Source organism: Chaetodon trifascialis, chromosome 24 (genome assembly GCF_039877785.1).
Source record: "Chaetodon trifascialis isolate fChaTrf1 chromosome 24, fChaTrf1.hap1, whole genome shotgun sequence".
In the NCBI taxonomy this organism is placed as follows: Eukaryota; Metazoa; Chordata; class Actinopteri; order Chaetodontiformes; family Chaetodontidae; genus Chaetodon; species Chaetodon trifascialis.
In genome coordinates this window covers 11,120,854-11,147,263 of record NC_092079.1, presented here as the reverse complement: position 1 = coordinate 11,147,263, position 26,410 = coordinate 11,120,854, and the positions used below count along the sequence as shown (strand labels likewise).

General features: G+C 47.3%; 1 protein-coding gene across 1 annotated transcript in view; it reads right to left on the bottom strand.

The window, feature by feature from the left end:
- Nucleotides 1-26,410, bottom strand: part of pard3ba (par-3 family cell polarity regulator beta a) — a 125,900-nt gene that overhangs the window by 85,489 nt on the left and 14,001 nt on the right. The window contains exons 3-7 of the mRNA XM_070957669.1: nt 17,596-17,773; nt 10,110-10,216; nt 4,322-4,404; nt 1,079-1,165; nt 763-888 (exon numbers count right to left, since the gene is read on the bottom strand). Of these exons, the coding sequence (XP_070813770.1) occupies nt 763-888; nt 1,079-1,165; nt 4,322-4,404; nt 10,110-10,216; nt 17,596-17,773 (581 nt within the window). The remainder of the gene's footprint in view (nt 1-762; nt 889-1,078; nt 1,166-4,321; nt 4,405-10,109; nt 10,217-17,595; nt 17,774-26,410) is intronic.

Here is a 26,410-nt window from a genome sequence, read left to right as displayed (position 1 = left end):
AATGATCGAGATTGATGCACAAAACACTCGGGCAGCAGGCTTCTCATTTCTAGCTGCCATCGACAGCCACTGCTGCTAAATAACTTGCTAAAATGCCCAAATTGCACGTCGCCTTTGCCTGGTTACTTTGCACTCCACAAGCTTTCATCTGTACTCAGCTTTGTCAGCGGAGAAAACGCCGCTCTGCAATCACAAGTGTGTGTTGTTGCAGCTCTGAAAGACCAACAGAGAGGTGGCTCTTGTCTGGTGAAATGAGCCGGCTGATTGCATCCCGTTAACGTGGTGAGTCAGGATGTTCCAGGTGAACTTTCAAGTACGTCACACTGAGATTTTAAGGTCGGCAGTTTAATGGTTCTGAAGTGGGACCTCCAGGATTTGGAGCAGGAAAAACAGCTTGTGCAAAAATAAAGTACTGTTTCCATTTTGTTTCGTACTCAGGTTGTATGCACAGGTGGGGAACATGGATTAGCAGCTAACAATAATTAAATCGGGTGACTTAAAGGTTAGAAATGTGGGCTTGTGTCTGGAAGCCTTTGCCTTTGTCCGGCAAATCAAGGCGTGGTTTTACTTGGCAGCTTTCAGGAAACTGCGCTGTTCGTGTTTTCTCATCCAACAGAAGGTTGACAGATTTAGTTATATATTCTGTTGAAAGCCGACCAGATTTGGTAAAGAATTAATAAAATGCTATCAAACCCCTGCGCGGCATTTCCTTGTTTTTTCACACACACGCCCTCCAGCTCATCCACACCTCAGCACACTTACTGCGCGAAGGTCTTGTCCAGGAGCGGCGTGTCGTTGATTTGGACGATACACTCGTCCTCCTGGAAGATATTGTCTCTCTTGGCGCGACTGTCTTGTTCGATGCCTTTGATGTGGAGGCCCAGAGTCCTTGAATTCATGGGAGTAAACACATATATGATTACATGCCAGCACTTGAGTCCTTTATGCATATCTATGAGTCAACATTGCCATCTGCCTTTCTTTATGAATGTCTCATTGATCTCAAGTGGACGTGGTGGGGGGGGAGTGTGTATCCGTATGTGCACGTATGTGTGCGTTAGTGTGGGTGTGTGCTTACCGTCCACTGAGAGAGGAGCAGTAGGGGACCACATGGATACCCAGGGGACCCCAGTCACCTGGAAACTCCACCGCCCTCGTCAGGGTGCTGCCAACAAAACACACAGACAGACATCTTTATAGATGAGGAGCATATATCACACATGACCCTGATACAGTAATAAACAGCTGCACACACACTTGAGATTTTCTGTGAGCAAGCTCTTCAAAATCCATCAGCATTTTCTTCCACTACACAGAAAAGGGATGGAAATTAGTCCACAGGTCGTCCTGCCAAACATCAGACAAATGTGTGTGTGTGTGTGTGTGTGTGTGTGTGTGTGTGAGAGAGAGAGAGACGCAGGTGGCTACTTCACCCTTTATCTACCTGCTTCTCAAATACCAATCTACCTGGTGGACAAAAGAAGAGGGCAGGAGATAAAAGGGAAAGACAGATAGAGGGGCAGATAGAGATGAAACAGAATGAGCTCCTCTAATAATCTCTGCAGAGCCCTGAACTGCGGCTTTTAACAGCGGATAAACAAGGAGGACCCGACTGCAGATGGAAAAGAAGGGGGCTGCTTTTGATGGCCGGGATCTGCATGACGGGGGATCGCAGGCGACCCCAATCTGCATGTAGAAATAAATGTACAGATCATTTCTGTTGATTCAGTTTAAGTTCAATGAAGTGAAAACACCTGCAAGGAGGAAGACAATGGCAGATGTGGGCTGCAGCAGACAGATAGCGGGGTGGATGGAGAAGCAGAGTGTGACAACCACTGGAAAGGTAAGTCCAGGTGGTGAGAAGGCCACCACCCTCTGAGACAATGTCAATGAAGGCTTTGTTGTATCTGAGCAGAATTTCACTGCTCCACATCAAAACCGGCCTCTGCCTGCTGAGACAAGCTGAGAAAAAAACCTTCGCATATCCTCAGAAGAATACGTCTCTCCTCATCTAAGACATCCACTTTTCTCCTTCAGCCTCTGAACTGCGCGTGAGAAGGCTATGAAGAATGCTCAGAAAAGAGCAATCTCAGGCGGAGGCCGCGAACATGGCGTACATTTCCTCCACAGTTTCCCTGCGTAGCTTTTACAAAGCTGCAACACAAAAAGGAAAAACTCTGGAAACAGAGGCGGAGAAGTTCAAGGTTTACGTGCTTTGTGCACAAACACGAGTCCAAGGACCGGCTGGGATCATTACAACACACTCCTCTGTCACTGTCAGCCCGCTCTCGTTAACCTCTGCCGGGGTCACACACATACTGTACACACACGTCCGCGTACACACATCCAATTTGCATTCTTATTGCTACATCTATTGCACGCTCACAAACACCATCAGTCACATTCCCCTAAATTGAATTCACAGATACACACATGCATCAAATTTACATCTATTAGAGAACACAGTTACATCTAAATTACAACGGCCCATGAAATGCACACACACACACGCGTACACGCGTACACGCACACACACACACACACACGCGCTCACACACACACTTTAAACGCGCTTTCAGTGATGGTAAACAATGAGGCCAGGACAGGACGCATACAGGTACAAAGCTGGTCCTGAATGATACTGATGTATTCACAAACACACACACACACACACACACACACACACACACACACACACACGCTCACACACACACTTTAAACGCGCTTTCAGTGATGGTAAACAATGAGGCCAGGACAGGACGCATACAGGTACAAAGCTGGTCCTGAATGATACTGATGTATTCACAAACACACACACACACACACACACACACACACACACACACACACACACACACACACACACACACACACACACACACACACACACACACACACACACACACACACACACACACACACAGAGCTTCAGTCCATTTACATTCATATAAAAAACAAACGGCAGCACAAACAAGCTCATCAGAGGCGGCAGTCGCTTGTTAGAGCTGCACGCTAATATGCAGAATAGCTCCGCTCACCCATTTTAGCATCCCACTGACAGGGGGGGGCAGAGAGAGAGAGAGAGAGAGAGAGAGAGAGAGAGAGAGGCGAGGGACAGTGGGACGGATGAAAAGAGCAACGAGGAGTGAGACAGATGGCGCTCCCACTCTTGGTTGACTTCCTCTACATCAACCGAGGCTGAGTGCCTAACAAACTCGCGGCCGGGACTCGCTGAAAATGTGCCCTCGCTCGCTCGCCGTGGCTTCTTCAACCGCCAACCATCTGTTACCATGGCAAACTATCTGCAAGAGCCGTGCCTCCATTGTATCACAGTGCTGTCGAGACACCGCTGCACTGTAAAACCCTGAAAAATCACCATCTGCCACTCCAGCCAAGTCTCTTCCTGAGCACCCGCGATTCTCTGCGGAGTTATTTTTAAAAGCACAATCTCCTAATCGGAAAATCAGCCGGCTGCGGAGGGCGGCGGAAAATGATCTTTTACTTGCAGCGTGAGACAGGTGAAAGGTCCTGATGGAGGGGTTAACTGTTGCCAGAGCTACTGCCTGATTGACAGCCCGGAAAAATGAAGATAAAACTCCCATCATGCCCGAGTTCTGCGAGTGCACGCCCAGGAACAAAGTGGAGGTTGCAATGGTGAGATGTGCACACCCACGCACATCCCCTCATTCACCTGTACACACACACGCGCACACACACAGTTTTTAAGTTCGCATGTCAAATAAATAACGAAGAAGTCGATATCTAACACTCTCTGAAGTGACTGAACAGGTTAATTAATTAATAATTAAAGAAAGTAGTTGATTGACAGAAAACTCAGACTAAAAAAAGTAAATTTAAGATAAATATATGTTAAATATTTGAATAAATATATGATTACTCATTACACAACTAACCTATCTCACTCCATAGGGGTCAAAGGTCAACACCATGGACATGACTTATACAATATTGAAGGTGCAGCTCCACAAGCTAACCTTGCCTCATCTAGACCAAAAACATGGCTGTACACACCTGCTTTAAACTGAATTTTCATTTAAAAAACTCTTTCAGACGCCCTCTTTTAGCCTCTGTGTGTAGTAATAATTACAATAAGCTCTGCTCATGGAGGAACTTCCCTCGCTCACCGCTGCTCCAGCACCTACCAACTGTCACACAGCAGACGGTTTAATCCAGTGTCAGGCTGTCAAACAAAGACCGGAGTGTTAATCCTAGTCTCCGTCACTGCGCCGTACCCGGCTACCGTTTGATCCGTCTGCTGCCGCTAAGACATCCGTAAATACACCTGTACACACACTCGTACCTGAAGTTGACTTGGCTCATCTTAGCAGGGCTGTTGTCTGCGTGAAGTCGGTCCAAGGCTCCTTTCAGTACATCGCTGATTTCCTGTAGAATAAAAAAAAACAGACACAAACAGACTCATTCAGTCAATATGATCATAACAGCTGCAGCAGCGAATGAACAGCGTCTACATTTACAGACACTAAACAAACAGCATGCGAATCCGAGGAGGCCCGTCGCCAATTAGCAAAACAATTCAACGCCGCCATCAATCACCTGCGCAGACAGAAAAGAGACAACGAACGCCGGACGCCGAGCCACACCACACACCGCTGTCCTTCCTTCACTCTACGTATATTTCTATCCGTCTACCTCTCCCTCCCCCTCCCTCCATCCCTGCCCCGTGTCAGCCAAGGCTCTATTTTTACGTCGGCAAAATCAACAACCCTGGGGGAAAACGGATAAAAAGGAAGAGAGGAACGTGGGGAAGGAAGGAGGAGAAGGACGCCGTCAAACTGTTCGCTCGAACACGAGGAGCGGGAGAGAGAAATTGCCCCAAATCGCTAAAGACAAGAAGGGTGCAATTAGGTCCTTCTGCCTTGTCACTTTCATTGTGTCACCAGTACTAATGGCTAAAAAGCTCCCGCCCACCAGCCCGCTCCTTAGCAAGCCCCCTCCACCACACCCAACTCCCCAGTGGACCCTCTGTCACACACAGAGTAAATATATGCTTTCGAACACGCTGACAGCGCCATGCATAAATTTCCCGCAATTATTACCGACGTATCGACTCTGCAGAGCTGCAAACGTAAAAACAGTGTGTTTATGAACACACACACACACGCTGCCTGCACAAATAGTGACCCACTTATCTAGGTAGAGCGAGATTACCCCCACAATAGAGCATGTGTGTGTGTGTGTGTGCGGGGGCAGAAAGACAAGCTGGAGACTCCCATTGTTGCTGTGCATCTTCCCGCAACACCATTAGCTGACACACACAGGCTTCTGCTCACACACACACACACACACACACACACACACACACACACACACACACACACACCGTGACAGAGGACGTAGCCTCTGTGATGAGGCAGGACAGCAGGTGAACATACACACTCATCATAGACATGTTTGCACTTGCTGTTTGTAATTGTGCGTCTGCTTTAATACATGTGTTATATAAGATATGGCATGAGGGGATGTACACATACACACACACACACACACACACACACACACACACACAGAAACACACAAACATGCCTTTCATTAATGCTTTAAAATTAAGGGATCACGCCGTAATGCCCAGCGTGAATCTAATCCCTGATTGAGAGCGCTCCCGTTTATCTAGACATGAAAACAGCAGCTTTCCTCTTTGGACACCCTGCTGGTGCTCAGCCAATGAGCTTGCCCGGCTCGCTGCTCGTATCTCGATACACAAAGGCGAAACATCGGCGCGCTGGCCGTCCCTCCGAGCGCGTCAGATTACTGCTTTCATGTCTGTAACAGGGCTGAACCTGAGAATGATCAGACGGATGCTTTTGATTAATACAGATTAATATCTCTATGATTATTGTCATTATTAAAGCTTTTATTTGCTCAAACATCCACAAACGTTGGATTCCTGGTCGCATTTCTCAAAGCACGCTGGTTCGCGCGCTAACATTCAAGCACAGCATAGGCTCTGCTGCTAAGAAATACCATTAACAGTACCCAGCTCTACCAGTGTGACTCCTGCTGCTGCCTTCACTGACACTCTGACTCCCGTCTGTGCCCACACATCAGCTGACACTTCAACGTCTTGAACTCGCACTCGAGCTGACATGAACTTCTTTTAGCACGTCCAACTGCTCTAACACTTTAACCTTTTAATGCGAACACTTCAAATGACATTTCCAGCACGGCGCCGAGTCTTCGGGCTCCCACTTCGACTCCGATCAGCACTTTAATTTCTTTCAGTGCTTTGACTTAAGACACGGCTTCGGTTTCTTTAAGTGTTTCAGCTCAAACAATGACTCATGTTTAAGCTCCTTCAAGTGCAGCACATCAACATTTCCTCCAAAAATCATCGTTTTTAGTCATTTTGTTTTCCTCCCTGATTGATTTGAATGCAGTTTTCTGAATTTCTGAAACCTGTCTGGAAACCCATCTAAGCACAGCTAACAGGTTGTCTGCTCTGCTCCCGTGTTGCACGCTGCCACGCATGTTTCTTCTGTTTTAGGCGCCGTTTGTAGTCTGAGGTATGTGTGAGTGACGGGGCGGTGTGCAGACGTACGAACATATGAGAGAAGAGGTGTTTGCGTGCGAGCGTGTGTGTGGTTGTTGTCAGACGGATGAATAATGAGGTGTGTGTTTCTTTTGTGCATTTCCTCTGAGTGCTGTAGTCATCTGGTACATGTCAGGCGGTTGAGAAAGTGTCCGTGTGTATGTACACTGCAGGATCACAGCTTCAGTGTACTAGCTCGTGCTCCCTGACCCTCATCATATCTATCACATTAACTGGCTGCCGTGGCCACAGTCTGTCACCTGCGCTCCCCTAAAAAAACACAAACATACACACACAAATGCGGTAAAATCCCCAAGGGACGGGCGCGCAGATGCATATGGCATCCAGCTGCTAGCATGAGGAACCGCGCTGACAGTCACCCAGAAAAACAGCAGAATTTAGTTTAGCTAGCTGAGGTGTCAGCTTTTTACATCACGGCTGAAGGAGCATCGGACAGAGTGTAACATATTAAAGTCAGACTTTCTGCTGTGTTAACATGTATTGCATCACTGAACCCCGAGGTGTTGAAAATCAGCCAAAAAACGTGGGAGGCGGAGTGAGGGAGTGAAGGAGCACGACGAGGATTAGGAGGAGGAGAGTGACGGAGGTGAGAGGAGCTAAAGGAACCGAAATTCGCCGGTTAGCAGGTAACATTAAACGTCTCATTTATTAGCTTCGCGCATGGCAGGAAGTCCGGATCAATTAAAGGGCTGGCTGCATGTTTAGCACTGCTCAGCCCTGCTGCCACTTTCATTAACTCTTGTGATAAAGAGAGGAAGACTACGAGTGGTGTGAGCGTAGCCTACATGTGAAGCACAGACAACCTTGGCCTTCACCATCGCAGGCAGCAAAATCAATTAAAAGGACGAGCGCATATTTATCACGGAACCAGCCTTAATTACACTTTATCTGCTTTCAATAACTCCTCCAAGACAAAAAGGGGACAGAAGTGTGTGCATGTGTGTGTATGCGTGTGTGTGTATGAGTGAGGGACTGTGTGGAGATGAGGGGGTGGGGGGGGTGAACTGATAGTATATCGATCTACGGAAGTCCATCAGGCCCAGGACTCAATCTGCTCAAGAGCTGTGACGGCCTCCTCTCCTCGCCTCACGCACACACACAGCCTCACACACTCTGAGGCAACAGATATTCTTCGTCCTCCTCTGTGGGTCTGTGTCACATGTGGATTATACAGTCTGGATCCCAAAGCTTGAACAGATTGCTCAATTTACAGATTACTTGCAAGCAATTAGCACACGCAGATAATTGACTTTTGAGTTTCGGCTTGCGGTGTCTCGAACAAAAGCTCTTCGTCGGTTCACGTAGCTGCTGTGGAGATGTGTACCTGCAGAATAAAATGACGGCATTGTGCGTTTCTGCAAACCGTGGATATTTAAATTCTCATGTTTCGTAAGTATAATATCAAGGTTTCAAAGTGACGTAGTTCAGGTTACCGATGCATGAATGTGAGCTGAGTTTTTGCCATCAGGAGGTGGAGGGGGTGGAGGTGGCGTGACAGCAGACCCCTGTTCCAGCCGTGTCTCCTGCAGCAAAGCCGGTATTTCTAATGAGACGTCAGGACACTTTCCAGCCAAGTTTGTGTCAACAAAACCGGGTAGTTTTAACAAGATGTCGGGACATTTTCCAGCTGCACTTGTGGTGACAAACCCAGCTACTGTAAGCCAAAATCTCTCTGAGCTGTTCCGAAGCTTAACATGCACCATGCCAAAACGCGCACCTCCACAGCGTCAACCTTTCAGACCACTTGGATTGAAACTAGGCCCCCTTTTTGCAATCATCCAGTTGATGTGTGCCAGAGGGGTGGTGGGTTTTCTCAGGTAGGAGAGCATGTAATCCTTCAACTACAAAGAACATGATAATTACTGATTCTCCAGGTTTCCCTGTGAGCGTGGATACCGCTCACTGCACTTACATGCACGTTCATAATTCTTAATTATATATGGGGATTCAGAGCGATCTGTGAGATCATGAAATGATTACGGTGTGAAATGATGAAGTTCATCAATGCATAAAACCCATAAAAGCACCATGCGAGTATCTAAATTAAACATGTCTCTTAATGTGAGCATTGGCAGTGTGCACATCAGCGTATGACTGACTGTATATGAAACATGTATGAACAACGTATATGAATCATTTCACCCTGATAGTGTTCCCATCATCCAATATCAACCCAGAGAGCTTGAAAAACATGTACACAGATGGAAAAATGACTGGAAATCAATAGAGGGACCTAAGATCCAATAACATGCACCGCAAACTCTCTCTTTATTAAAGCAATGCTAACATGCTAATGTTCGGGTCTATTGTTTGGTCTCACTTTAGCATGTTGGTGGGCTAAAATTTGCTAATCAGCACTAAACATAGAGTCACTGAAGCTGATTACAATTCATGCTGAGGGGCTCAAGGATGTCTCCGGCGGGTCTCATTGCAATCTGTCCAACAGTTGCTGAGACAGATATTTCAGTCTTGACCAAAGCAGCACACAGAAACTTAAACTTTTAACAGATTGTACTGTTAGCTGTATATCTTAGATGTTACACACTGTTGTTATGGGTGTCTGCATCGACTCTTCTTTATTCACCATAAAATAAAGCAGAAATGCCTTTAAAAGGCTGTAAATAGACAAAAACAATGACATGCCAACATCCACCAGTGAGCTGAAGAGGAGCTGTCTGGTTTAAATAAGGCTGCTGAGGTCTGAGGCAGGCAGCAGAGAGATGCAGATTGCAGAGATGCAGAACAGCTGTAAGGATACTCTAAATCATCCATAATGAGCCTGTTTCACTCTGGTCCGGCCGTGCAGTTTGACGAGGACGAGGCCCGACGTTTTCTGGACGGCGAATATGGGCTTTGTCATTGTGTTTACTCGCTGCCCACAGATGCCTGATTTCTGCTTAGTCACTGCTGCGTGGAGCGCGGCGGGGGCGAGCAACACGACTCCCTCTCTCTACCTGAGTCGCCCTAACACGCACGCTAGCGTGACCTCACGCAGCCTCCGTCCTGGCCGCCGCACGTGCACGGAGGAAAGAAAAGGCAGCAAACAAAGCCCTCCTTAATGGATGCCCTGTTTGGAAAAGAGGGAGAGCGCTTGGAAAGCCGACCCTTTCCGAGTACAGCCCGAGGCGTGAAGCTGGACCACAAGAGGACTGTCTTCTATGAGAGAGTGGAGCGCGCACATGACAGACGTCATGGGAAATGAAATATGCTCATCCCTCTGTTATTTATTTACTTTATTTTTACATGTTCCATTACTTCTTGCTTCAGTTACAACATTTTGCTCCCTTTGTGCGGCTACTTTAACCCGTAGGAGGCTGGAGATTGTGATCGTTTTCTCAGATTTTTGCTGAAACACTATGCCTATCTCTCTGTTCCTTCCTGTTAAAAACACATTTAACAGCACAGGAAATAAACATCTTCAGAAACACAAGACAGGAACATCATTTATCTCCAGGTTTACAAAAAAAATGGCTGATTATTATCAGCATCTTTTTTTACTCCATCACACGTCAGTGCTCACCAGCTCAGGAGACCCGCTGCTACGGTCATCAGGTGGGGGCGTGGCTGTCATCTCATGGGGCGGGGCCAAGGCCGAGTCACTGCTGCTCCTCACCAACAGAGGTGTGTCTGACGGGGACAGAAACAGGCGGAGTTAGAGATGCTGGAGGTCAGTCAGCAATCTGTTGCAAAGAAATCAGATTATATTGGATTTCTCAAACTGCAGACACACTGAGGATCACCAGGCGAGGCGGAGAGCTTTGCGGCAACTTTCACACTAAGCAGCCGGCCTGCGTCTTGTTGAAATGCGGCTCGGGGGGTCAGAAAGACCCTCTGCAAAAGCATTTGACGCCAAAGCACCCAAAATATGAAAATTCAGGGCATCTTGAGACCTGAAGACGAAACTTAAAACCAAAACAGAGGAACCTGACTCCTAATTGAGCAGAGCTGATGGTGATTCTGAGGAAAAGGGACACAGGAAATGAAGTGTTTAGAAGATAGCATCAAATACAAACAGATCTGTGCCTGTTTGATGGAAAAAAAAAAGGGATTTTTTAGGACTGTAATTCATTTTAAGATGACTCACAAACCCTTAGAGTGGACCAGCGACCACCCAACCCTTACGTAATGCACTCAAGCAGCCCCACACCCGCAGCGCACACTTTCATGAGACCAGCTGTTGCCTCCTGGCCCCCGAACACACACATAATCACACGCACACACGCTTACCACAAGCCCAAAGGAGGTGGGAGAAGGAGCGGTAACATGGGCAGGTCTGAATCCACAAAAAAACAATTCAAAAGAATCTAATTTGGACCTTTGTGCCGCCTCTTGCTTTTAATATCCACCCCAACGGGAGCGGGCTGGTATTTGTAGATGTAAAACCCGTAGCGGGGTGTTTTTAAATTTAACTTGACAGGGGGAGAAAATAAAGACAGGGGAGAGAAAATGGGGAGAGCGTGAGATAAACAAAAAAGGAAGGAGAAAGCTGGGAGATAGTGACGGGGAGGGAGGGAGGAAAGCTAGAAAACTGAGACACACAGAGAAGCAAGGCAAACAAAATTCTCTTCTTTCCTGTAATCAATCTCTCTTTGGAGGGTCAGTGACAGGGTCCTGGTCTAACGTGGTCAGAATAGAGAGAGCAGAGGAGGAGAACAAGTAGGAGGGAAAGAAGTGGCAGGGGTCTCCTGGTGTGCGTGCAATGAAAAATGGTCATTCCAACCACTCCAGACACACACACTGCGATCATTTACGGCTCATATCATCTCCACATGTTCGGTCATCTCGTGTTGTGTTCAGGTTTGTCGAGTCATTGGTAATAATTATCATTAATGATCAGTGATTCAGTCCCAGTCTGACCCTCCCTCTGTCTGTTTCACTCTCTACAAACAGTGAAGGTTTAAACACACAATGTTGACTGACTATCGCTAATGAGAGGGAATTCAAAGACACCGAAAAGGCCCAAAAAGCTTCAAAATGCTGTTAATTAGGGCTCAAGTCCTCTTCTGGCTTTTAGTTCCAGTTTCTGATTCTTTGCTTCAGTGAGGAAATCAACAGAACGTGGTCTACTCTGAATCGGAAAAGCAGACATCGGCACAGGAAATAATATGATTTGCAATAATGAAATGTGCTTTGATTTAACACAGAAACATCTGGGGAAAAAAAGCAGGTATCTTTTCAGAGCCGGCATCAAAAGGCGTCAGAAAAGCACATCAGACGGCGCTCTGGCGAATCGTGCGTGCATCTAAAATAGGTCAAACACAGCCGATGCGTTTCAGTGTCGTTAAATGAGCCTTTTGTCGAGGTGCGTTCAAGGTATGCAGTCAAAAGCCACAATCAGAAATTCACTATAGGTGGCAGAAGTTGAAATTCGTGTTTAGAAATCAGGGAGAGGAGGTCTGGAGGAATAAATCAGCTCTGAGATCAGTCGGAGGCCGAGGCTGAGCTGTGAGCACGCCGCCCACGCAAGGTCGGGGTGTGCGTTTCTGGCTTTGCTCGCAGCCAGAGTCGATACAGCTGGTACGTTTGCTGTTTGAGGCGAATAAACACGGACAATTTGCACAAATAGCACGAGGCTTTTTTTGCGATTTGCATTGATAGCTCTGCTTCGATGACCGCAGGGCGAAAGTCTGCGCTCCGCGATGACGAACTTTAAGAAAACATAAGTCTGTAAACATGATATTTGCAACACAGTTGCTTTAATTAATTTAATGCGGCCTCAAAAAGCACTTTTTCTGCTTCTTTACATTTTCCAGAGCGACACATGCAGAAGTTAAGAGGGACCACGAATAGAAAGCAGTAAAACTTAATGGATGCTTCTTTCCCTCTCCTTCCTGTGCGCACCTGTCCAAGACGTTCATGCATGTGAATAAAAATACACACACACGCGTGCACATTTGCTCCGAGCCAGGTGTGCTAACGTAGTGCTGAAGAATTTTCCCACCATATGAGAAAAACATAGACGCTGTGATAAACTGCACAACATTAAATTAAACTACAAGGACAAGAGGTACATTAAGTACCAAAATACCTTTACTACTGCAAGGCCAGCTGGATTAAATCACAGCGCCGGTTCAAACTGGATCCTGCAGATTTTAAAGGGACTGAATGATGGACTGGAGGAAACAACTTATTTCCGAAGTGGCTGTAATGGATTTTCAGAATGAGCTCTCCAAATACAGACTTATACATCACCACAATGTCGATGATGCGACTTTGTTAAGTGACCAAGGCCGCTCCATGGTCACAGTCAGGGTCCATTACCCAGCGGTCAGCCCCATAAATCCTCCTCCATTTATCCATCGGAGTCAAATCTGTCTCCATCAATCCTCCCACCACTTAGAGGAGCCCGGCCCAGCCATGTGAAGGAACCTGAGGGTCACTGGCTTTGACCTCTGACCTGCGCTGACCTCTAGAGGGTCAAGGGGTGTCACAGAGGGTCAGGGATATTGATGAAAGTGACAGTTGTAACTCTCTTAGGTCAGACGTTCATAAACAAGATCGCCTCGCAGGCATTACTCATCGAAGGTGACCGGGCAGGTGGACGTGGGCTTCAGCGTTTTAGGAAGTTCACCGAATCTTGAAAAACTGCACCACAAGCAGCCTCAACCAACCGAACTCCTGACATCAGCACACAGCGACCTGATGAACAACCCCAATATAGCAACTAATGTGTCTTCACCCTCTCTTCGTGTGTTCATGCTCACAGTGCGACCCATCTGTTTCTCCATTATTGCATGCGACATGGAAAAGTCGCACCTCAAAGGATCAGTGAAGTAAGTTTGTGCATAGATTCACATTTTTATTTCATATTAGACCTTCTGCAGGCTTGCTTCTGCCCAAAGGTAAGCGTCAAACCTCAACAATGTGGCAAACATAACAGTCTCCGCTCAGGTTTTCTTGTTGTTACAGTAAGTCAGATGTTAAAGAGAGAGGCCTTGTCTCACAGCAGCAGCGTGGCGTCTGCAGCTCTGACCAGCTGAACATCACGCATGCCTTCTGTGCAACGTGAGCAAAATGTTCATTTATTTTAAGATCACAGACGTTTTCTGACATAAACAGCCGCTCTCCTGCCAAAAGGGTGGAGAGGAGGTGGAGGCGCTGAAACTTGGGATGTATTTTGGGTTGGCTAATTTGACCCAACTGTACAGCCGCAACCACGAGGTGCCCTCCGACTTTAAATAGAGCTCATGACCAGCTCATCTCAGCGGCCGCTGCGTGGCCGCAGAAACAAATGGCGGCTCACTGAAACACACCCGAGCTGTGTTCCTCATCGTTCTGCTGAGATCTGTGCGATTGAAGAGACCTGAGGAGGCCTTGAGAACTCTGCCAGCTCTGCTTTTATCAGCTTCTGACTCTCCGTCTGCAACTCTCTGCCTAACTAGGTTGCTTATGCAATTCTGGGAAGACAGAGGTTTATTTTAAGAATTTCCTCTTGTTTTCTGCTCTGTGAAAGTTTTGTGACGCTGCGGCGCTTAGTTCACTGCCGGGGCAGGATGAAAACAGGGATGCATCATGTTTCTGTCTGACTGTGTGTCGCTGTGGATGTGTGTGTGTGGGTACAAATACTAATCAGTGTGTGTGCCTGTGTTTGCCTTTGAGTTTGCATGTGCAAGCATGCGTGTATGGCGTGTGTGTGTACATTTATCACAAACAGTGACTGTGCTCTGTGTGTGTTTTGTGTGCATCTGTGAGTGAGTGTGTGTGTTTTCGTGCCACAGGCCAGGGTGGTCTTGTTTCTCTCTCAATCGATAGAGCAGCCCGGCTCAGGCTGCTCATGGGATGATGCGATAAGGACTCTCTTCCTAACAGTGAGTGTGTGCGCGTGTGTGTGCGTGCATGTAGCAGCGGATCAATGCGGGTCTAATCATCCCACTGGGGCAGTGTGAAGTCCAATCACCCTGTTCAAACAAACAGCCCGACCCGACACACAAACACTTAGATGGCTGACTGATTGCTGAATTGCTCCTCATCCTGTCCACCACCACTCAGCGCGATTACATGCAACCTATAACCAGATCATTGTGAATAATCAGGCTCAGCCAATAGTGTGATTAAAGCATTCACATGGTTTGCAGCAATCCAATTTTGTCATAAGGCCGGTTTTCATGATTTGTTGATGAGTGGGCTGATGTCAGCTGCTAGCCTCGCTGCATGTAGGCAACTATGAGACTCACACTTTAGTCTAAGATAACCAAGTTAAAGGGTTTACATCACAGCTGCAGTATAATATTTAGCCAGCCTGTACTGCTTTTATCTGATCTTGGCTAACCCTTGAACGGTTTCCCTCCTTTTACTGAGACGCTTATGGAATAACAGTCACAGCATGACATGCCGTATATTGTCATATGCAGGATAAGTCAGGCTTCTCAGTGTTCCAGCGTTAATCACTGAGTTCCTCCCTTTGTCACATGCTCAATGTGTGCTGCAGGCTTCGACTGATGCTCTTTGAACGCAGCAGGTTCAACGGTAGGTTTTATTACTATAAACTGATATAATTTCAAATAAATGTATGGGCATTTATCCTCGATGAACCCTGGAGAAACTGTGAGCAGGTCAGACAGGTCTGAGTGTCTTTGCCACAGTCTCCAGAAATGCTGTTATTGCAAATGGTCCACACACCGGAAGTGATGTAACACCCAATAAATAACTGATCTTGTTACAGCAAATGGACGAGCAAACACACGCTCATCTGAGGCCTTCCCAGGCTGTGGGTGTGTGGGGTTGTTTAACTTGCATGCATGCTGGGGTTCCTTTTGTCAGACTGTGTGAGTGTGTGTGTGTGTGCGTCTGAATGACAAAAGCTGCCTTAATGCATGAGTCTGGCTCTGTATGAGGGGCGTCACAGGGTCAAATCATAACTAAGTTAGTCAGGGTTCAACAGGGCTGCAGAGCAGGTTGCGGGGGGGGCGGGGGCAGGAAGCTGTCCCACTGGGTGAAAGACAGGGTGGGGGTGGAATTAGTCCATTCACGCTCTGCTGGACCCTGGGCATGCTAACAGGCTACAGTGCTAATCTAGTTAGAGCTGGAAGCCACGCAGAGACAGGGAGAGTAGGGCGGAATTGGAGGGTGGGGGGAGAGAAAGTATTGGGTGGGGGTGATGGGTCAAGGTCTGGAGGGCCGGGTGGTGAGCTGGACGGCAGGTGGCTGAAGCTGAATAGTAGAGAAGGCAAGAAATGAGTGGAGAGGGGGCAGATAATGGGGCACAGGGCATAAGCAGGCAGGGGAGAGGGGTGGCAAAGGCCAGGTGTGGGTATATGTGTGCACGGGTGGGGTCACACTGTTTTTCTAAAGACAACAGATGGAGAGAGGAAAATGAGAGGGGTGAGGGGGTCAGTGATTAGACAGAACCTCATTTAATCCTTCATCTTTTTACTAAGAATTAACTAATACAAGGCACTGAAATAGAAAAGGGATGACATGCAGAGACAAAAAGCACGCTCCAGATTATTTACAGTAAAACGTTTGTGCAGCCAAACAGACTGCGGCCCAGACAGAGCGCACACTTCCCCCGAGGCTCCCTCAGGCGTCTGACTGACTGGCCTAGTGATGATGTTTCCCACTGGAGATGCATCATGACCCAGTAACTTTTTCACTTTATTTCCAGACTGACTAAAAAAGGGCAAAAACAGCGATCTTTGCTCGTTTAATTTAAAAGTGACAGTTTTATATCACCATCAGCTGCACATCTGCTGTTTGTCAAGCCGCCGTTCTCGCTTCCTTTTACGTGCTTGCCCCACGGACGTGACCTTGAGCGAGTCACTGAACTGCTAACAGCCTCAGCGTGTTTTGCTTTTTAGCTGACCCTTACCTCTGGCGTCACAAGCAAGCACAGGACTGCGACAGCTGAAGAGACAACTGCAACATTTCTCTGGAAAACATCATTCAAAGGACGAGGAAACATTTGTTTTATCTATTCAGCCATTATAGTTTGGCTACCAACACTAAACATTGCTTGACATGGAATTTTAAGCTGCTGCACTTGCAGATAAAATCACTTTGGATAAGAGCACCAGCTAAATACCAAGGGGAGTGTACGAAACAGAGGAAAGCAAATAAGATGAGGGCGAATGATGCAGTGCAGCAGGATAAAAATGCTGCTTTTATTGGCTTCGGTAAATCAGGTTTCTCTCACTGACACTTCGCTCTTTCTTTACCAAGAGAAATGGTATTATTCCAATGATACTTTGAGCCTTTAATAAATGGAGTTCGCTGTCATCTTTGATCACGTTGACCTGTCCTTTTTTAACAAGTTCATTCGTCTTCACTCCCTCCTCTAACCTGCCTGTCTGCTCCCTGCACTCTGCATCAGAGAGACGCTGATTGGCTTGCAGCACCGCATTACCTTAAGTATATGCAATTACACGGCGTAAAGTGGACTGCAGGAGGTTAGGAGTAAGAGTGAGCGCGCTTGTGAGAGTCAGCCCTCGCTCACGCTACGAAATGACAACAGTATAATGAGTTACGCATTCATTTATCAAGATATTTGCTTCTTCAGAGGCAGAGCCGGAGTATATCCATCACCTTAATGGTGCACAGAGGGCAGCTGTTAGAGCAGAGGAAGGATAAAGACAAAATTAATAATTATTAATATCACGTTCGTCGTCAAATACATTCACAGACGAGATGAGTCCGAGCATGCAGCTAGGTTGCTCTGAGACACTCTACAGTGCAGAGAAAAACCCTGGTTTGCTGCCTCTCAATCTGAGCGACGCGTGAAAGCAAGAACAAACCAAGTAAAGGACGTTAGGCGAGGACGACAGGAGAGAACGCCGTGTCTGTTTTCACACGCCGTCACCTTACTTTTTGCACCGCGAGTCGAGCTTACAGCTGTTCCATAACCGCAATCTGTGAGTCTTTCTCTCACCTACAGTCCCGCACGAACACACACCTTGGGAAAGTGTTGATTGAGCACTGGTGTTCGAGAGTTTCGCCTCAGATATTGATATTTCATGAGATGACAGCGATTAAAAAAAACAAATGCACAAGAAAACATTTAGGGGACATACTGGCTTTGAGGACGGCCTCGTTGACTTCAATCTCTCCTCTGATTGGATCCCGGTACTGCAGGTGGGAGAAGTAGTGGAGGGGTTCGGGGCTGGGGGCAGCACTGGAGTGGCTGTTGGACGCGGTCTCTCTGGGACTGTCCGTCCTCCCGCGCTGGACTTCGTCGAAAACAGCCACCAGCTGGAAGAGACGCACACAGAGTCAAACGCTGCCGTAAATATTCTGAACCATCAGCCATGATGTGTGCACACGGTCTGAGATGAAGCTCAGTCTAAACAATCAGATTTCTGGCCTATGAACAAGCTGGAAACACGCAGCCAGGTTATATAGTGTCTCCGCTGTGCCACGATCACAGCGAGCTTTTTATGCGATTTATCTTGCCAGCAGTGGGGATGCAACCCGCTGCACTCTGCCAAGTGTGCAAATGTGTGTGTTTGTGCGTGGAGGCAAACAAACAAAGCTGGATTCACAGCTCGATCGCTGTCAACACGCCGGCAGACGCCACGTCAGAAGCACTCCGGACGAAGGGAGAAAAAAATCTGACCAGCCGCTGCGCAGAGGCCGACTCAGAGGAGTTAACACACGCGGGAAGGCGAGGCGAGGTGTGCACGTATGAAATTAGCAGTCAAATGAGATCTGACACGAGAATGAGAAGCTGTCAAACACAATGACACGGCTGCCACAATGAGGCGGCGGGACGAGAGGGGGGCGGCCAAATGAACAGGGGATGGAGGGCAGAGGAACGACAAACAATCCTAATTGAGACAGGGACATGATGGCAGATAGAGCGAAGGGGAATGTGTGTGTCTGCGCGTGTGTGTTGACTCTGAGGTTTGATAAATGGGTGCGTGGCGGCGTGACGCTCTCATTAGACGGTGCAGGCGAAGGAAATGACCACTTAATGAAAAGCAATAACCGCAATGGAACGAGGGATGGGAATAAAACAACAGACGAGTGGAGGACGTCAATTAACGACGAAGGAGCGCGGAGGCTGCGTGTGTGCGTAGGTGCCAGCGTTTATGTGTGTGTGTAAACAATAAGCACGGAGGAGGCGGCGGAATATATATCATCCATCACGCTGTGACGCCGCCTCTCACCTCAACCTCCCTTGATTCAATATCCTCATGACACCTGGCCGACGCCATGCAGAGGAGATCTGTCTACTGCGTGCGTGCGTGCGTGCGTGAACATTTGAGAGAGTGAGTGGAAGAAAAGATGAGGAATTGAGGGGCTGGCAGATGCAGAGAAGAAGAAAAGAGCGAACGCCAGGAAAACAATCTGATTGCACTGCCTGATGGATGCTTCTTGAGCTCTTTTTCTCTTCTTTATCTGCTTTCCTCTTCCTCTCCTTATCTTCCTCCCTCGCCAGCCTCCGTCTCTTTCTCCAAACTCGCTGACAGCATCAATCAAAGCAGACGTCTCCGAGCGTAATGTGATGCGCGCACACACGGCGGCGCGCTGCCCTCGAAAACGATTTATTCATTCTGAACAACAACTTCTTTTAATGTGGAAGGGTGATGATGATTTGCTTTTTCTGGAGTTTATTTTTTATGGCTGACGCAGGCAGGGAGCGGTGCTGATGAAGGCCGCCCCGCTGCTTCCACTCATCACTCAATCAAACACCAAGTATCAACAAAATGAATTATGTATTACTTCATTTGCAGCGAGCTGAAGTATAAGAAAATTGAGCTTTTGGAGGAGCTGCATCTCAGTCTTGTTGAGGACTTTCCATTGATCACATGCTTTGTACCCCATAATCCACAATCCAAAATATTCCCAGTTAAAGATCTGACCAATAAAAACACATGAAAATTAGACTGTTCATTCACTTAAATAGGCCCAGCGGAGGGCCGGCGTACAGTAGCTGCCAGCTGGTGGGTGCTGACGAGGGTCAAACTGAAGTGAGATAAAAGTGTGTCAGGCTGTGAAAAAGGCTGCTGGTGAATCTTCACTGATTCAACGACTTGAGCTTTCTGACAAGCTGCAGTTTGAATCCGAAGCGCATCATGCAGCCACATCTGCAAGGCTGTAGATCACGGAGGGTAACAGACCAAATCCTCTGCTTTGTGCGCAACTGGAGCGAACTGAGCCTTTCATACTGTAACACTTCTCCCTGTCGCTCCGCTGAATGTACGACCGAAGCAGCCGCTTTTGGACATCTCATTACAGATTATATTGGAGCCATCAGTCAGTCGTTGCAGAAGGCATTAACATTATCGAACGCCTGGAAGAGAAACTTGGGAAAAGCTTATTTCTCAGAGCGGTTTGAAATTCAGTCCTTCAAACGCAGCAGCGCCGTGCTCTTTTGGAGGACCCCGCGCCCCCAAGATGGAGGGCAACACCTTGACTGGCTGGCAGCGTGTTTGCTTTCCATACAGCTTCCGCTCCTCCCTCCTGACTGTGATTAGTATTCCAGCAAACAAATCGCCTTATTTTTCCCGCTGCGTCCAAGGGGGGATATTGATATGGACCTGGGGAGGCTGCATGTCAACTACTGCTGAATAATGTGACCCCTTTGTCTCATTTCCATAACACACACAAACATGCGCGCGCTCTCAAACACACACTGATACCCGCGGCAAATACAAATGGCTGAACCCTTCATATTGTCATGTTATGATCGTCTGTAAATCACGACGCAGCGTGTGTATCCAACGTGACCAGACTGGCTTTGGGAGACTGTGTGTGTGTGTGTGCGTGCGTGCGTGCAGAGCCAAAGCGATTATCATGACATACATGAAAGGCGTATACAACACCAGGCGCGAAGCAGGGAGGGAGATAAACGCTGAGTGTGTGCGTGGATATCCTGCCCGCGGCACCCAGTTAGAAAATGCTGCGGTATATGTGGCCTACAGCAGACAAACGCACACTCATTTATTCAATTTCACAGAAAGCCACGCACACACACACCCACACACGTCCTGTAAATCTTAAAACATCATTATTTGGCTTTATTTGATTAGCCGATGCTCGTATTCAGATTGTTTCACGATGAAGTTCCTTTTGTGCGGCCCACTTCACATCAATTTAAATGACATTTCCAAGAACGCGTGTTAACGGCAACCCTTTGAGAACGACAGCAAAGGAGGGAAAGCAGGGCTGGGATGAGGCTATCGCCACATCTGGTTGTTATCAATCTAACATGAGATCATGGGAAAAAGTTGAGCCATATAGTCCTAGAGACCGTTCATCATGTCAGTCAGCATATGAAAGCGGCAAATAAAATACTTAAAGTAAACTTTTGGTCTGCCAAATCAAGCTAGCGCCATAAGAAAATAAGAAATAACACACGGCACAAATGTGAAAACTGCCCTGGACTTGCCTGCTGATAAAAGCGGTGATATATTTTCATTTTGAAGTGCGACAGCTAGCTGTCTGCCCTCTCCCGATTCGGCGAGTTGAGAGTAAGCAGTGAAAAGACAAACCAAGACGGCTTTGGTGGGTTATGTGGAGTCTTTGGTGAGAGCGATGTCAGATACTTATTAGAACAAGTATCTGCTCTGCTCTGCTGCAGCCAACCCTGACCTTTGACCTCCTTGTCACCAACGCGCAAGACAAAGGAGGATTTCTTTACTCTTTACACAATGTTTATGATCACTGTTATTGAGCTCGCATGCACACAGGCTGTTATGTCCAACAGCCAATCAGATGCATCGCGGTCATCGTTGTTCAATCTTTAACAGCCAGGATGTGAAATTATCCCAGCTGTTATGAACAGTACATGGTGTTGCGGCTCACAGATGGAACAGTTGGGTGTTTTTAATAATTGATGTTCTTGCTAAGAATTAATTAGCTGAATGCAGCACATCCTGTACGGGACACGTTCGGCGTGGACACACACACACACACACACACGTATGTATGCAATCAGGGCCGTTCACGCACTGTGTGATGCCGTTACTTAAAAATACACACACGGATTAATACACAATATGTGGACACATCAGCCGCACACACACACACAGTGAGAGGATGAACAGTGCCACCTTGCTTCAGGCAAACGCTACTGCACGCCGGTGCCAGCATCAGCAACACACGCACACACACAGCCTCACAAACAAACGTACACACTTCCCTATTTCATTCGCTGGTACTAATCAACCCATTTTTCTTCTCCTCTCTCATCACTGTCTCGCACTGCTCTGTGTGTGTGTGCGTGTGTGTGTGTGTGTGTGGTACCGCTCTATTGAGATGCTCTGCTTTTGTGCTGTTGTCATTTATCTTATGACTGCCCCCCTTCTCCGTTTTCTCCCTTTCGCGTTATTCTTCATTCCTTCTTTGAACAAGACATGCATAATTCAGAAGGAGCGCAGCGTCCTGACAGTAGTATGGTAACCCAATCATCTCACACACACGCACGCGCACACACACACACACACGAGCCCTCATATAGACAGTACACACACACAGAGCTTCTGACTCACACAGACTTTCTTCACTAAAGTGCAGGTTTACAAAGACCAGTTTAGACATCTGCTTTTTCAAGCACTAAAATGTGAATCACAGGGAATAAACCTCCAGCTCTCTGTGTCTTGACTTGACTGCACAAAATGAAGACTTTCACTACGTGACCGTCTGACTCGGCTGACCGGAAAGGCGAGCGTTCGGCGACAGTGGCGGGAATTTCCTCTCCGTGTGCGAATGGGTTTCTCCACGGTCGTAAAGCGTGATGAGTATTGACAGAGCACAGGTACAGAGGGGTGGAGGGTCTCACCCTCAAATTTGGCTTGATACCCATGGCATCATGTGAGAAATGACAATCAATTTGGCACCGAGGCGTAGAGTTATTCGCTGTTTCCAATCGGCTGGCAGCTAATTGTAAGCGATGCTCTCCTGTGTGAGTGAGTCGAGAGAAAAGTGATGTTGAGGTTTCAGCTTTTGGCTGGAAAAATATTAACATGGTGTCAGACTGCACTATTATCAAAGTGTCACGTTCAGTTCAGACCAGGAGAAATGTCTATTTTACTCACTAATTCACTGCTTTTCCCAGAGTAGCCTAATCAGTAAACATGAACTTCATTCTGTCTGTCATCAGAGATCTGAGACACAGCCAGATTCTGTAAAGGAGGAGGACAACTTCAGAGGGTGAATAACATAGTTATTGCACTGGGAGACATATATTTCAGTGTCATGTGGCCCCAGCTGTCCAAGCAGACGCTGGGCATTTAAAGGCCTGAGAAGATGCTTCCCACTAATCTGAGTGTGCTGGGCTGCCCCTTCTCTGATCCCCTTCTCAGAGACTTATGGTAGATGTGTGACAAACAGTTGTTGTCAGGTTTGCTTAATTTTGTATTAGTATCATAAGTTATATATTTGATTTTGTGGCTCCTCTTTGCAAATCAAGCCCGAACAGCCGGCCTCAAGGTCCCTCTGCTCAAACTGCCGGCACTCGCTTTCAACACATCATCACTCACTGTTAGACTTGCTTTCAAAGATTGCAGCTATATTAACTTTAATGGGACTCTTGTACATTAATGTTTTAAGGGAGGCAACCAGACCAGGTGGGAGAGCAGCGAGGAAGCAACAGATGTGCTGCAATAAATCTCGCCGGCCGTCCTTCCTGATCTTTCTACGCAGGCCACACAGGAGCCAAAGGCTTAGGGGCCGTGCAGAGTTTTGCAGAAAAACTGCAAAATTTGAGGAGAAAAACTGACTTCTGCGGCTCTTAAAGGAGCGTGGCTGCACTGCACTCTGGTCTATTGATTGTTTAGCACTCGTGAAAAGCTGAGACACTTCCTCTTTGATAGTCAGACACTGACATCTAAACCTGATACCATCAATTGCTCTCAAACTCCATTAACGCTGCTTGGAAATATCTGGCTGTGACATAACAGAGTTAGGTCCTGTCTTCACCTAGCGAGTCAGCTACTGTTTCAGGAATTATCACAGACTGGCTGTAACAGGCCCGCTGATCCACAAGAGCAGGGGTGCAGACTTAGAAAAATTAGCTCCTAATTAGCCTATTAGACTTTAATATTTTCACCTTCTTGCCAATTGGTGTTATTTTAATTAGCATATATCAGTGTAAAAGCTTGGAAAATTCAAGCTTCGGCGAGCCAGACGTGGCCCACGGCTGCACTGGAGGACAGAGAAGCATACACCTGTGTGAGGGTGCGGGTCGGTGGAGGTCGGGGTGGATCACACACACGACTCTCACACGTTGCCTGAAATGTTTCTCGGCCAGCTTTATTTTGAAAGTGTACCCGGACATTGCGTGTTTATTATTGCTAGCTTGACTGTGGGAGAGAAGGTGCTGTTTCATGCCCAGGTGATGCAAAAACGTGACACAGCGGCGGGTGTATTACATGCTGCAGACATAGATTTACAGCGCTTACATGCACCAAAAACTAATCCATATTCAAGGGCACATACTGTATACTCAACCGACACAAACGCACACACACACACACTTTTTCGGGGCACCATAGGGGCCATCAGAGGAATGTTTGGCCTGTGTTATTTAAACAAGTAGAAAATTGGTTGCATTACCGGTGAGAGCAGGGCTAATCCTGCTTCTATTCCAGCCTGAATCTATACAGCACACTACCAGATGTGGGGGATTACCTCTCAAGAACACACACACCTGGCGCTGGGCCTGCACACACACACACACACACAAATGGCTGCGCACACAGGCAGTGTGTAAGATTAGAGAGACACAAAGACGGGTGAAGAGACACACACCGACTCCCACTCATGAACTGAAGCGCGCAGACAGATGCACAATCTACCTTGTCAAGCCTGTGGTGAGGGACTCTCTCAAAATAATGAATCATGCGCGGAGACATCACTACTTGAACCTCTAAATGTTTCTTTCTCTCTGTTTGAAGGCATGCCAGCAGTCGCAGATAGCAGCTAGTGCTTCCACATTGAACATAACGTCTCTTTGATGCTTCTGACACACTGATCTAAACACGAAGGCACCAAAGTAAATTTCTCAGTCTGCTGGTGCTACAGCATCTGCATTCATGCAAATTTAGCAAATGATGACCCAGATCTAACACCGCTTGCGCGAAGTAAAAATAGCAACTGGAGGAATCGTGTTGGGAAAACAGAAAACGCTGCCCAGTGTCAGTGACTCCATTCTGCTGTCACTTCTGAGGCTGGAGGTCACGGCGGCGGTGCAGTATTTTTATTAGCTTTTCACACCCAAGCTTATGTTTATACAACTGACTGAAGTTCAGATGCAAAGAACAAATCAGAAAAATAAAAATCAGAATTGAGGTAGACATGTTTTTAGGCCGAGCGGAAGATGTAGGCGTTATTTTGCAGAAAAGAATAAACGAAATAATAAAAAATATGTATTTTTATGGGCACATACTCATTATATGGGGGCAAAACAAGGTTTTTCTGTGATCTGTGATTATCAGCTGTTCTGTGTTTTAAATCTTACTTTATGTACGGAGAGAAATCCCGCTGAAAAAAGGTATAAAAATTGCGAGGGAAAGATTAAACCTGAGTCTACCTACGCCTACAGATGACCACATACACACACATTAACAGGGATGAAACTTAGGCAAAGGTTTTGGAGGAAAAATAAATTTTAATCTGCATTATTAACAGCTGATTGTTCGGGCACGCAGCCAAAAAGGTAAAAATTACTCCCTCCCTCTCTGTAGTCTACGCACTCACATCTGTCGCATCAGCCACGGTGATGGAGCGTGTGTGTGCCGAGCGAGAGCGCGCACACACATCCACAGAGTGAGCCACCAGCTGAGGTACTGCAGCGCCGGCTTTGCACGGTGACAAGTCACATTATTATTTATGCACGCTCATAAAGGGTGAGGGTAAACTCTTCATAAATCACACATGCCCGAGAGGCCAGGCGAGAGGAAGAGGAGGGAGGGGGAGAGGAGGGGAAAGGGGGATCGAAGGAGCGAGGGATGTGGGTGACAGGGGAGCTCCAGGCCTCATATTTCTCAGGCCGGCAACACAAATATCAAATCGGCTCGTTCATCATCCCCACAGTGCAAACACATGAGTGGTGGTTACACTGGTCTGTTCTGCATCTGTGGACACACTGACACACACGCACACACACATTCCCTCACAAATGTGCTCAGGACCGTGTGCTCCCCTGGCACACAGAAAGTCATAACCTCTGTCTCATGAATGTGCATAAACAGCCGCACACTCAGACACGCCAACACAGAACGGAATCACACACATGTTCCAGCTCCAGTCCTCAAAAGTCGGAGCCAGAGCTTAATAATCAGCTTTCTTTTCCCTGTGGCCGTCACAAGGCCAGCTGCTCCCCTCCTCCTCCTCCACCTCCTCCTCCTCCATCCTCCCTCCCGGGATCTGACAGAGAAATAGAAGGAGTGATTAACTCAGAGCTGCGAGGCCTGCGCCCTCTCACCTGTGGCTCTCTCCTCCACAGGCTGCCCCTCCCTCCTCCTCCTCCTCCTCCTCCTCCATCTGCCCTCCCTTGACATTAGACTTTCATACCATACGTCACCTCTCTCTTTCTGCCTGTGGCCTTCCTCTTTGTGTGGACGGAGCTTTGAAGCAGTGTTACGGATAGTTTTAAGGGGAAATGTGTACTTTTCATGATCATTATTCATCGGATTATTAATAATTTACCAGTTTTCCACTGCGGCTGTGATGCAAATTCTTCTCTGTGGTTTCCATTTCTGGGTCAGAGGGCGGCCATGACCTCAAAGTGCGAGTCCTCCTCGAATTGTTGATACTTCTCAGCCCAGATTTCTTCTTTAGGGGCAAACATCTTGCTTTCCACCGCGCATGAGCTTCCTAATATATATGTGAACTATACATTACTGACATTCAGCACTCGCTGTTGCCATGGAGAGCCCACAT